The following is a 13,218-nucleotide window of genomic DNA, read 5'->3' as shown; positions in this document are numbered from 1 at the left end:
CCGCTAGCGTAGCACTAACAGAGCATCGAACAGAACCGGACCGCTAGCGTAGCCCTAACAGAGCATCGCCACAGAACCGGACCGCTAGCCTAGCACTTACAGAGCATCGCCACAGAACAGGACCGCTAGCCTAGCCCTAACAGAGCATCGCACAGAACCGGACCGCTAGCCTAGCCCTAACAGAGCATCGCACAGAACCAGACCGTTAGCCTAGCCCTAACAGAGCATCGCCACAGAACCGGACCGCTAGCGTAGCCCTAATAGAGCATCGCCACAGAACAGGACCGCTAGCCTAGCCCTAACAGAGCATCGCCACAGAACAGGACCGCTAGCCTAGCCCTAACAGAGCATCGCACAGAACCAGACCGTTAGCCTAGCCCTAACAGAGCATCGCCACAGAACCGGACCGCTAGCGTAGCCCTAATAGAGCATCGCCACAGAACAGGACCGCTAGCCTAGCCCTAACAGAGCATCGCCACAGAACAGGACCGCTAGCCTAGCCCTAACAGAGCATCGCACAGAACCAGACCGTTAGCCTAGCCCTAACAGAGCATCGCCACAGAACCGGACCGCTTGTGTAGCCCTAACAGAGCATCGAACAGAACCGGACCGCTTGTGTAGCACTAACAGAGCATCTAACGGAACCGGACCGCTAGCGTAGCCCTAACAGAGCATCTAACAGAACCGGACCGCTAGCGTAGCCCTAGAACCTCGGCTGCACAAAACGCCTGCTCTTTTTGTATTCACATTTTTGTAATGAAATCGTTGTATTGATTGAGCTCTATCCTGTCACTTAGTCGCTTCCCTTTTATTTATGTCCTCCCTTTTATTTTACGGCTTGACTCTGCTGGGGGCTTTTATTGTGAATTTAGTTTGAATACGGCCCAGAAAGTTCTTGACAAATGCCGTGAAAGGTTCACGTGTGTCCCGAGGCTGGTTATGAGAACCCAAAAGGGTGAACCGGTGCTTTACCCCTGAGCAGAGTGCGTTAATCAGACAATCCATCCAGTCCGGCAGGATCAGCACACGAGCAACAGGCGGAGACGGGAATGCTGGATTAGGATTAAAGGCTAATGTTCTGGCAGGGAACAGAGACTAGATCGCGTGAGGCCTGATTGGGTGGAGCAGAATCTGGGAAGACTAGAGAGTAAGGAATAAAGGAGGGTCCGAGTCCGGACAACCTGAGCCTGGCCGCAGCCGACGGTGGTTGAACCGGTCTCTCGATTCAATGGATGAAAAGTCTGAGACAAATAGAACAAAAAATGATTGATCGACCAGAAGACGCCATCGGGTTTGCTGGGGTCCAGGTTTAGGGCTCTGAAGGTGTGAACCCCTTTGGGGTATCTGTTAATCCTGATGTTTACACACACACACACATTGTTACAAAATATGAACGGTTCACTTTCCATTTCCATTTTGTTGTTGACATTTTACTGTTTCACTTCTGACTGGCAGAATAAAAATGAAAAACTTGGTCCCGTAAGTAAAATTGTGCGAGATGAAATGTTGTCTGTTGGGACGACCGGACATTCCCATTAATGTGGACGCCCCCCCCCCCACCCCGCCCTCGGTTTTTCTTCATTAAAATCTAAATTCATGCGCAATTTGTAAATTTGTGAAATTTATTTATTTTTCCACTCTGAGCAGGTCGGACTTCATTCTGGTTCCATCAAATCTAAACTGTTGTTGGTTTTATAACTTCATTTTAATGCTGTAAAGACTGTTCCTACTATCAATAATGAATACTACTACGAATAAAACTCACAGCACTGCACATTTATGTACATTACAAATATTTTGCATGAGAAAATATAGAAGCGCTCGTAGTGCTGTTTTGACTGGATGACGTGTTTTAAGCATTCATCCCCGGATCCACAGAAGATGATGAAGAGGAAGAGGAAGATCACCAGTGCAGCTCTGTGTAGGTTAGAAATTCCCTTTGGACCGGACTAAACTAAAGAAAACCACGACAGGATTTTTACGTGCACATCCTGCACCGATCCAAGTGTGAAATGGGAACACTGCTTAACTTGATCTAGAATACCTATAAATAATACACAAATGCGTTCTAAAGGGGCTCAGAACCGCATCATTACATCTAGAATACCTATAAATAATACACAAATGCATTCTAAAGGGGCTCAGAACCGCATCATTACATCTAGAATACCTATAAATAATACGCAAATGCGTTCTAAAGGGACTCAGAACCGCATCATTACATCTAGAATACCTATAAATAATACACAAATGCATTCTAAAGGGGCTCAGAACCGCATCATTACATCTAGAATACCTATAAATAATACACAAATGCATTCTAAAGGGGCTCAGAACCGCATCATTACATCTAGAATACCTATAAATAATACACAAATGCATTCTAAAGGAACTCAGAACCGCATCATTACATCTAGAATACCTATAAATAATACGCAAATGCATTCTAAAGGGACTCAGAACCGCATCATTACATCTAGAATACCTATAAATAATACACAAATGCATTCTCAAGGGACTCAGAACCGCATCATTACATCTAGAATACCTATAAATAATACACAAATGCATTCTAAAGTTCTAAAGGGGCTCAGAACCGCATCATTACATCTAGAATACCTATAAATAATACACAAATGCATTCTAAAGGAACTCAGAACCGCATCATTACATCTAGAATACCTATAAATAATACACAAATGCATTCTAAAGGGACTCAGAACCGCATCATTACATCTAGAATACCTATAAATAATGCGCAAATGCATTCTAAAGGGGCTCAGAACCGCATCATTACATCTAGAATACCTATAAATAATACACAAATGCATTCTAAAGGAACTCAGAACCGCATCATTACATCTAGAATACCTATAAATAATACACAAATGCATTCTCAAGGGACTCAGAACCGCATCATTACATCTAGAATACCTATAAATAATACGCAAATGCATTCTAAAGGGGCTCAGAACCGCATCATTACATCTAGAATACCTATAAATAATACACAAATGCATTCTAAAGGGGCTCAGAACCGCATCATTACATCTAGAATACCTATAAATAATACACAAATGCATTCTAAAGGAACTCAGAACCGCATCATTACATCTAGAATACCTATAAATAATACACAAATGCATTCTAAAGGAACTCAGAACCGCATCATTACATCTAGAATACCTATAAATAATACACAAATGCATTCTAAAGGAACTCAGAACCGCATCATTACATCTAGAATACCTATAAATAATACACAAATGCATTCTAAAGGGACTCAGAACCGCATCATTACATCTAGAATACCTATAAATAATACACAAATGCATTCTAAAGGGACTCAGAACCGCATCATTACATCTAGAATACCTATAAATAATACACAAATGCATTCTCAAGGAACTCAGAACCGCATCATTACATCTAGAATACCTATAAATAATACACAAATGCATTCTCAAGGGACTCAGAACCGCATCATTACATCTAGAATACCTATAAATAATACACAAATGCATTCTAAAGGAACTCAGAACCGCATCATTACATCTAGAATACCTATAAATAATACACAAATGCATTCTAAAGGGGCTCAGAACCGCATCATTACATCTAGAATACCTATAAATAATACACAAATGCATTCTAAAGGAACTCAGAACCGCATCATTACATCTAGAATACCTATGAATAATACACAAATGCATTCTAAAGGGGCTCAGAACCGCATCATTACATCTAGAATACCTATAAATAATACACAAATGCATTCTAAAGGGACTCAGAACCGCATCATTACATCTAGAATACCTATAAATAATACACAAATGCATTCTAAAGGGACTCAGAACCGCATCATTACATCTAGAATACCTATAAATAATACACAAATGCATTCTCAAGGAACTCAGAACCGCATCATTACATCTAGAATACCTATAAATAATACACAAATGCATTCTCAAGGGACTCAGAACCGCATCATTACATCTAGAATACCTATAAATAATACACAAATGCATTCTAAAGGAACTCAGAACCGCATCATTACATCTAGAATACCTATAAATAATACACAAATGCATTCTAAAGGGGCTCAGAACCGCATCATTACATCTAGAATACCTATAAATAATACACAAATGCATTCTAAAGGAACTCAGAACCGCATCATTACATCTAGAATACCTATGAATAATACACAAATGCATTCTAAAGGGGCTCAGAACCGCATCATTACATCTAGAATACCTATAAATAATACACAAATGCATTCTAAAGGAACTCAGAACCGCATCATTACATCTAGAATACCTATAAATAATACACAAATGCATTCTAAAGGGGCTCAGAACCGCATCATTACATCTAGAATACCTATAAATAATACACAAATGCATTCTAAAGGGGCTCAGAACCGCATCATTACATCTAGAATACCTATAAATAATACACAAATGCATTCTAAAGGGACTCAGAACCGCATCATTACATCTAGAATACCTATAAATAATACACAAATGCATTCTAAAGGAACTCAGAACCGCATCATTACATCTAGAATACCTATAAATAATACACAAATGCATTCTAAAGGGGCTCAGAACCGCATCATTACATCTAGAATACCTATAAATAATACACAAATGCATTCTAAAGGGGCTCAGAACCGCATCATTACATCTAGAATACCTATAAATAATACACAAATGCATTCTAAAGGGACTCAGAACCGCATCATTACATCTGGAATACCTATAAATAATACACAAATGCATTCTAAAGGGACTCAGAACCGCATCATTACATCTGGAATACCTATAAATAATACACAAATGCATTCTAAAGGGACTCAGAACCGCATCATTACATCTAGAATACCTATAAATAATACACAAATGCATTCTAAAGGGACTCAGAACCGCATCATTACATCTAGAATACCTATAAATAATACACAAATGCATTCTAAAGGGACTCAGAACCGCATCATTACATCTACAATACCTATAAATAATACACAAATGCATTCTAAAGGGACTCAGAACCGCATCATTACATCTACAATACCTATAAATAATACACAAATGCATTCTAAAGGGACTCAGAACCGCATCATTACATCTAGAATACCTATAAATAATACACAAATGCATTCTAAAGGGGCTCAGAACCGCATCATTACATCTAGAATACCTATAAATAATACGCAAATGCATTCTAAAGGGGCTCAGAACCGCATCATTACATCTAGAATACCTATAAATAATACACAAATGCATTCTAAAGGGGCTCAGAACCGCATCATTACATCTAGAATACCTATAAATAATACGCAAATGCATTCTAAAGGGGCTCAGAACCGCATCATTACATCTAGAATACCTATAAATAATACACAAATGCATTCTAAAGGGGCTCAGAACCGCATCATTACATCTACAATACCTATAAATAATACACAAATGCATTCTAAAGGGACTCAGAACCGCATCATTACATCTAGAATACCTATAAATAATACACAAATGCATTCTAAAGGGACTCAGAACCGCATCATTACATCTAGAATACCTATAAATAATACACAAATGCATTCTAAAGGGACTCAGAACCGCATCATTACATCTGGAATACCTATAAATAATACACAAATGCATTCTAAAGTTCTAAAGGGGCTCAGAACCGCATCATTACATCTGGAATACCTCAACCTGAATGCATGCATTTTTTATTTCCATCCCGTTTTCAATGAGACCTAAACTATAAACTAAACTATATATTTCAAAGGCTTTGTAACCTTGATGAACCGAAAGTGGCTCGATTGAAGGAGCCGCCCCCTTTTCTTACACTAATATCCACAAAGCCAACGCCCCCCTTCTCTTCCAGACTTCCAGAAATGACTGTCAGAACAGAACCTGGGTCAGAATCCGCTTTATTAGTCCTGTCTTTTGATCCACAGCCTGAACAAACACGTCACGTTGGGTTTCAATCCCAATTCAAAACGAACAAACACGAACGGCAGGATCCAAACGTTGGCGGCTTCAAGCGTGTTCCAGGCGTGAAGCTGCTGATCACAAGTATCTGACTTTTGGGAGGACGCACAGCATTTCAAAGAGCAGGTTGGCGGCGGTCAGCGCGGTGGTCCCTGCGGAAGCAATACGATCAATAGAATGGTTGCGTTGAAAGTGAATCGCAATGATTTGATGAGGAATAATACCTGTGGCGTCGTAGGGCGGCGACACTTCCACCAGATCACATCCAACGAGGTTCAGCCCACGGCAACCTCGAATGATCTCGACTCCCTGGGTCATGAAACAAAAGGCGTTTTCAGACTGCAGAGCAAATCAATGAGTCTGAACGGCTACCTGGATGGGAGTCAGGCCTGCTATCTCCGGCGTTCCTGTTCCCGGGGCAAAGGCCGGGTCAAGGGCATCAATGTCGAAGCTCAGGTACACCGGACCGCCGCCCAGCTGAGCCCGGACCTCAGCCATCAGCGGTGCCAGGGATTTGAACCAGCACTCTTCCACTTGTACAACACGGAAACCCTGAGCATCACACAAAGGCGGGTCAAAGTCGCTAACGTGACGCTAACGTGACGCTAACATCTCACGGGTACTTAGGAGTACTGCTTCCTGCTACTTGTTAGCGTCCGATCATACCAATAATGCTGATCGGCCTCGTCAATGTTTGCTTTTAGCTCGGGCTAAGCCTGAAACCACAACAATGCTAACTGGCCACGCCCAGTATTCGAGCAGTACCAGCGCCCGGCTCCATTCGTATGAATCTGTGGAGTAGCTCGATCCACGAAGACCGATCTGGACCACTCTGTGGCAGTCCAGAAGCCCCTCCTCCACGCAGCGTCTGAACGGGGTCCCGTGGGCGATCTTCTCCCCGAGGAGCGTATCGGAGGTGTCAGAATGAGCGTCCACGTGGACCAGACCCACCGGGCCATGCCTGGCAAACGATGACAGAACAGAATCAAGGTTCAAATACCAGAATGATTGATTGCGCCGGTGGGGCCTGCTCACCTGGCAGCCACGGCCTGGAGGATCGGGTACGTGATGGTGTGGTCACCACCTGCACACAACAGCACAACGATCGGACGGTGGTTCTGGTTCTGGTTCTGCTGTAAGCATTCATTGATCTGTGCATCTCACCCATCGTCAGGGGAATGCATCCCGTGGCCACGATCTTCCCGTGGGCTTCCCTGACGAGTCTGCAGGTGTCCTTCAGGTCGTACAGGTTCACGTTGACGTCCCCGACGTCAGCCACCATGAGGGACCGGTACGGCGCCGCCCCGCTCCAGCCGTTGTAGGCCCTCAGCATGGCCGACTCGACCCTGATCTGCCTGGGCCCAAACCTGCAGGAGGGGTCAGCGTCAGATGTATTTACAAAGCGCGTTTAAATACCTGGAGGTTAGCCAAAGCACGTTTAAATACCTGGAGGTTAGCCAAAGCACGTTTAAATACCTGGAGGTTAGCCAAAGCACGTTTAAATACCTGGAGGTTAGCCAAAGCGCTGCCCAAGCTCCAAATCGCTCATAATGCCCTCCTTCCCCAGGAGCACTCCAAAGAGGCCACGCCCCCCCACGGCCCGAGTAACAACAGAACTCGTCAGAGCGGCTCCTCCAGGTCTGCATTACGTCATCGACATGCAGAGGTGGTCAGCAGCAAAGTAAAAGTACTCAAGTGCTGTACTTAAGTACTTTAGTTGAGGAGACTTTTTGCTTTCACTCTCGTTATTTGTTACTCCTGAAAGGTGCATACGATCAACCAATGAGCATCAAGAACAGTCGGTGGCACCGGAACACGGCCTGTCAACAGGAAGTGCTGCCGTCTAGCTCAGGTGTGCGATTTCAGGTACTCGCTGTAGAACGGGGTCCGCTCTATGTTCACACACACACCTCTATGGTCACACACACACCTGTATGGTCACACACACACCTGTATGGTCACACACACACCTCTATGTTCACACACACACCTCTATGTTCACACACACACACCTGTATGTTCACACACACACCTCTATGGTCACACACACACACCTGTATGTTCACACACACACACCTGTATGTTCACACACACACCTGTATGTTCTCACACACACACCTGTATGTTCACACACACACACCTGTATGGTCACACACACACCTGTATGGTCACACACACACCTCTATGTTCACACACACACCTCTATGTTCACACACACACACCTGTATGTTCACACACACACACCTGTATGTTCACACACACACACCTGTATGTTCACACACACACACCTGTATGTTCACACACACACCTGTATGTTCACACACACACCTGTATGTTCACACACACACCTGTATGGGATTATTAATGTTTTTCTACAGGTAAACTGTTTTATGAAATGATTCTTGAAGCCATTAGTTCAGATTTATTTGCCACTACGATGATTGACGATATGGCTTCCTGTCAACCAGTACGCAGTATTCCTGAGCAGTACGCAGTATTCCTGAGCAGTACGCCGTATTCCTGAGCAGTACGCCGTATTCCTGAGCAGTACGCCGTATTCCTGAGCAGTACGCCGTATTTCTGAGCAGTACGCAGTATTCCTGAGCAGTACGCAGTATTCCTGAGCAGTACGCAGTATTCCTGAGCAGTACGCAGTATTCCTGGGCAGTACGCAGTATTCCTGAGCAGTACGCAGTATTCCTGAGCAGTACGCAGTATTCCTGAGCAGTACGCAGTATTCCTGAGCAGGACGCAGTATTCCTGAGCAGTACGCCGTATTCCTGAGCAGTACGCCGTATTCCTGAGCAGTACGCAGTATTCCTGAGCAGTACGCCGTATTTCTGAGCAGTACGCAGTATTCCTGAGCAGTACGCAGTATTTCTGAGCAGTACGCAGTATTCCTGAGCAGTACGCAGTATTCCTGAGCAGTACGCAGTATTCCTGAGCAGTACGCAGTATTCCTGAGCAGGACGCAGTATTCCTGAGCAGTACGCCGTATTCCTGAGCAGTACGCCGTATTCCTGAGCAGTACGCAGTATTCCTGAGCAGTACGCCGTATTTCTGAGCAGTACGCCGTATTCCTGAGCAGTACGCCGTATTTCTGAGCAGTACGCAGTATTCCTGAGCAGTACGCAGTATTCCTGAGCAGTACGCAGTATTCCTGAGCAGTACGCCGTATTTCTGAGCAGTACGCCGTATTTCTGAGCAGTACGCCGTATTCCTGAGCAGTACGCAGTATTCCTGAGCAGTACGCCGTATTTCTGAGCAGTACGCCGTATTTCTGAGCAGTACGCCGTATTCCTGAGCAGTACGCCGTATTCCTGAGCAGTACGCAGTATTCCTGAGCAGTACGCAGTATTCCTGAGCAGTACGCCGTATTCCTGAGCAGTACGCCGTATTTCTGAGCAGTACGCCGTATTCCTGAGCAGTACGCAGTATTCCTGAGCAGTACGCAGTATTCCTGAGCAGTACGCAGTATTCCTGAGCAGTACGCCGTATTTCTGAGCAGTACGCCGTATTCCTGAGCAGTACGCCGTATTTCTGAGCAGTACGCCGTATTCCTGAGCAGTACGCAGTATTCCTGAGCAGTACGCCGTATTTCTGAGCAGTACGCCGTATTCCTGAGCAGTACGCCGTATTCCTGAGCAGTACGCAGTATTCCTGAGCAGTACGCAGTATTCCTGAGCAGTACGCCGTATTTCTGAGCAGTACGCCGTATTCCTGAGCAGTACGCAGTATTCCTGAGCAGTACGCCGTATTCCTGAGCAGTACGCAGTATTCCTGAGCAGTACGCAGTATTCCTGAGCAGTACGCCGTATTTCTGAGCAGTACGCCGTATTTCTGAGCAGTACGCCGTATTTCTGAGCAGTACGCCGTATTCCTGAGCAGTACGCCGTATTTCTGAGCAGTACGCAGTATTCCTGAGCAGTACGCAGTATTCCTGAGCAGTACGCCATATTTCTGAGCAGTACGCCGTATTCCTGAGCAGTACGCAGTATTCCTGAGCAGTACGCCGTATTCCTGAGCAGTACGCAGTATTCCTGAGCAGTACGCAGTATTCCTGAGCAGTACGCCGTATTTCTGAGCAGTACGCCGTATTCCTGAGCAGTACGCCGTATTCCTGAGCAGTACGCAGTATTCCTGAGCAGTACGCCGTATTCCTGAGCAGTACGCCGTATTCCTGAGCAGTACGTCGTATTTCTGAGCAGTACGCCGTATTCCTGAGCAGTACGCCGTATTCCTGAGCAGTACGCAGTATTCCTGAGCAGTACGCAGTATTCCTGAGCAGTACGCCGTATTCCTGAGCAGTACGCAGTATTCCTGAGCAGTACGCAGTATTCCTGAGCAGTACGCCGTATTCCTGAGCAGTACGCAGTATTCCTGAGCAGTACGCAGTATTCCTGAGCAGTACGCCGTATTTCTGAGCAGTACGCCGTATTTCTGAGCAGTACGCCGTATTTCTGAGCAGTACGCCGTATTCCTGAGCAGTACGCCGTATTCCTGAGCAGTACGCCGTATTCCTGAGCAGTACGCAGTATTCCTGAGCAGTACGCCGTATTCCTGAGCAGTACGCCGTATTTCTGAGCAGTACGCAGTATTCCTGAGCAGTACGCCGTATTCCTGAGCAGTACGCAGTATTCCTGAGCAGTACGCCGTATTCCTGAGCAGTACGCAGTATTCCTGAGCAGTACGCCGTATTTCTGAGCAGTACGCAGTATTCCTGAGCAGTACGCAGTATTCCTGAGCAGTACGCCGTATTTCTGAGCAGTACGCCGTATTCCTGAGCAGTACGCCGTATTCCTGAGCAGTACGCAGTATTCCTGAGCAGTACGCCGTATTTCTGAGCAGTACGCAGTATTCCTGAGCAGTACGCAGTATTCCTGAGCAGTACGCCGTATTCCTGAGCAGTACGCCGTATTTCTGAGCAGTACGCCGTATTCCTGAGCAGTACGCCGTATTCCTGAGCAGTACGCCGTATTTCTGAGCAGTACGCCGTATTCCTGAGCAGTACGCCGTATTCCTGAGCAGTACGCCGTATTCCTGAGCAGTACGCCGTATTTCTGAGCAGTACGCCGTATTCCTGAGCAGTACGCCGTATTTCTGAGCAGTACGCCGTATTCCTGAGCAGTACGCAGTATTCCTGAGCAGTACGCCGTATTCCTGAGCAGTACGCCGTATTCCTGAGCAGTACGCCGTATTCCTGAGCAGTACGCCGTATTCCTGAGCAGTACGCAGTATTCCTGAGCAGTACGCAGTATTCCTGAGCAGTACGCCGTATTCCTGAGCAGTACGCCGTACTGTGGAAATTATTACGGGGAAATTTAAAATAAAGCAGCGATTCTGAAAATAACGGGCCAAAATCATAAACGAAGCCGTGAAAGGAAAAGTTAGCGAATCTATTCGCAGCTAGCAGACGAACTTCTCACTTCACACTTCCGTTGTCGTCGGCAACACGTGAGCAGAAGCATTTACGCCTCTTTTCAACTGTGATTCAACTCCTGGACTAGCAGGTAGTTCAGTGAACACGTTTAAATACTGCAAAAAAGCGTAGGAACAGATCGTCTGTAAATGATTTGATTGAGGAAGTCAGTTTCGGCTCGAGTCCAACGAGTCAAACCTGAAATACTTCACTAACAGCCACTCCTTCAAAACTGATTGCCCTCAGAACAAGTCTTCTATTGTTATTATACACCTTCAGAACAAGTGTTCTATTGTTATTATACACCTTCAGAACAAGTGTTCTATTGTTATTATACACCTTCAGAACAAGTGTTCTATTGTTATTATACACCTTCAGAACAAGTGTTCTATTGTTATTATACACCTTCAGAACAAGTGTTCTATTGTTATTATACACCTTCAGAACAAGTGTTCTATTGTTATTATACACCTTCAGAACAAGTGTTCTATTGTTATTATACACCTTCAGAACAAGTGTTCTATTGTTATTATACACCTTCAGAACAAGTGTTCTATTGTTATTATACACCTTCAGAACAAGTGTTCTATTGTTATTATACACCTTCAGAACAAGTGTTCTATTGTTATTATACACCTTCAGAACAAGTGTTCTATTGTTATTATACACCTTCAGAACAAGTGTTCTATTGTTATTATACACCTTCAGAACAAGTGTTCTATTGTTATTATACACCTTCAGAACAAGTGTTCTATTGTTATTATACACCTTCAGAACAAGTGTTCTATTGTTATTATACACCTTCAGAACAAGTGTTCTATTGTTATTATACACCTTCAGAACAAGTGTTCTATTGTTATTACTTTCAGTACATAAGTATTTTCTGCAGCAAATACTCCTTTTCTTTTTCTGGAGTAGTACTTCACTAGTAGTGTCTGTACTTTTGCTCAAGTAATGGATTCTACCGGAACGGCTCCGTTACAACCCCTACCTGGCTCCGGGTCGGTTGGACGTCCCGGTATCAATCGGCACGCCGACGAACGCCGCATCAAGCCCCGCCGCGGTCTCCCGGTAGGGCAGCCTGGCCATGGTCGGGATACCGGACACCCGCGCGACGAGCTCGGCGCTCGGCGGCTCGTTGTAGGGGCTCCCCGTGGAGTTCCTCACGCACGGGGCGGGAGCTTGCCGTGGCCGGACAGCCACGCGCACGGACAGGGACGTCACGCTGCGGGCTCCTTTCAGGTTTCTCAGAAGGGACGCCATACCTGCGGAGAGCTCGAGGGTGGCTCTGCCGTCAGTGGAGGTTGACGCGAGGACCGACTATATCCAGGGGCGGGGCTTTCTGGTTGCCATGACTACCTGAGGTAGACTAAAAACACACGTGGGAGGGAGAGACGTTCTGGCACATAAAACATGACCGCTGATTTGTGCCAATCGGACCAATCGCTGGACTCCTCCCAGCAGGTATCAATAAATACAGGAAGTAAACGAAGACACGTCCCTGCTGGACTCACTCATGTTTAAGAGTTCTCGATTTTATTTGAGGATCCTGTTTCTCATTTGAAAGAACTCTTCTTTTATCTGGAAAGATACTGCAGTAATACACCATTAGTATTACTGCATGTACACAATCAGACTGGTGGACAAACATCAACTGAAGGCAATACCAGATCAATGAGTTCAATATGTACATCCAACAATTTGGAACCAAACTGATCAGAATCAGATTACTTTGATGATGTGGATCCTGAGACACAATGTCATTATTGATCTAAACAAGTATCATGTGGTGATACT

General features: G+C 45.0%; 1 protein-coding gene across 1 annotated transcript; it reads right to left on the bottom strand.

Moving 5' to 3' along the window:
- Positions 1-5,924: 5,924 nt before the first annotated feature.
- agmat (agmatinase (putative)) lies at positions 5,925-12,731 on the bottom strand. The gene is made up of 7 exons (XM_068749910.1): positions 12,413-12,731; positions 7,167-7,369; positions 7,038-7,086; positions 6,768-6,963; positions 6,375-6,554; positions 6,227-6,311; positions 5,925-6,154 (listed from the first exon to the last, which is right to left on the bottom strand). The coding sequence occupies exons 1-7, from the start codon at positions 12,682-12,684 to the stop codon at positions 6,081-6,083; spliced, it is 1,059 nt and encodes a 352-aa protein (XP_068606011.1). The 5' UTR covers positions 12,685-12,731; the 3' UTR covers positions 5,925-6,080.
- Between the last annotated feature and the right edge of the window lie 487 nt (positions 12,732-13,218).

The sequence above is a fragment of the Brachionichthys hirsutus genome, chromosome 2 (genome assembly GCF_040956055.1).
Source record: "Brachionichthys hirsutus isolate HB-005 chromosome 2, CSIRO-AGI_Bhir_v1, whole genome shotgun sequence".
In the NCBI taxonomy this organism is placed as follows: Eukaryota; Metazoa; Chordata; class Actinopteri; order Lophiiformes; family Brachionichthyidae; genus Brachionichthys; species Brachionichthys hirsutus.
Note: the sequence above shows the minus strand (reverse complement) of the source record. Positions and strands in the feature narration are given on the sequence as shown.

What these genes read in the sequence shown, in the direction of transcription:
- agmat (XM_068749910.1), bottom strand. Translation starts at nt 12,684, where the DNA reads ATGGCGTCCCTTCTGAGAAACCTGAAAGGAGCCCGCAGCGTGACGTCC. An exon ending in TCCAACCGACCCGGAGCCAG is followed by an intron (nt 7,370 to 12,412) that starts GTAGGGGTTGTA and finishes CCCCTCCTGCAG; the next exon opens with GTTTGGGCCCAGGCAGATCA. An exon ending in ACGAATGGAGCCGGGCGCTG is followed by an intron (nt 6,555 to 6,767) that starts GTACTGCTCGAA and finishes TGTGATGCTCAG; the next exon opens with GGTTTCCGTGTTGTACAAGT.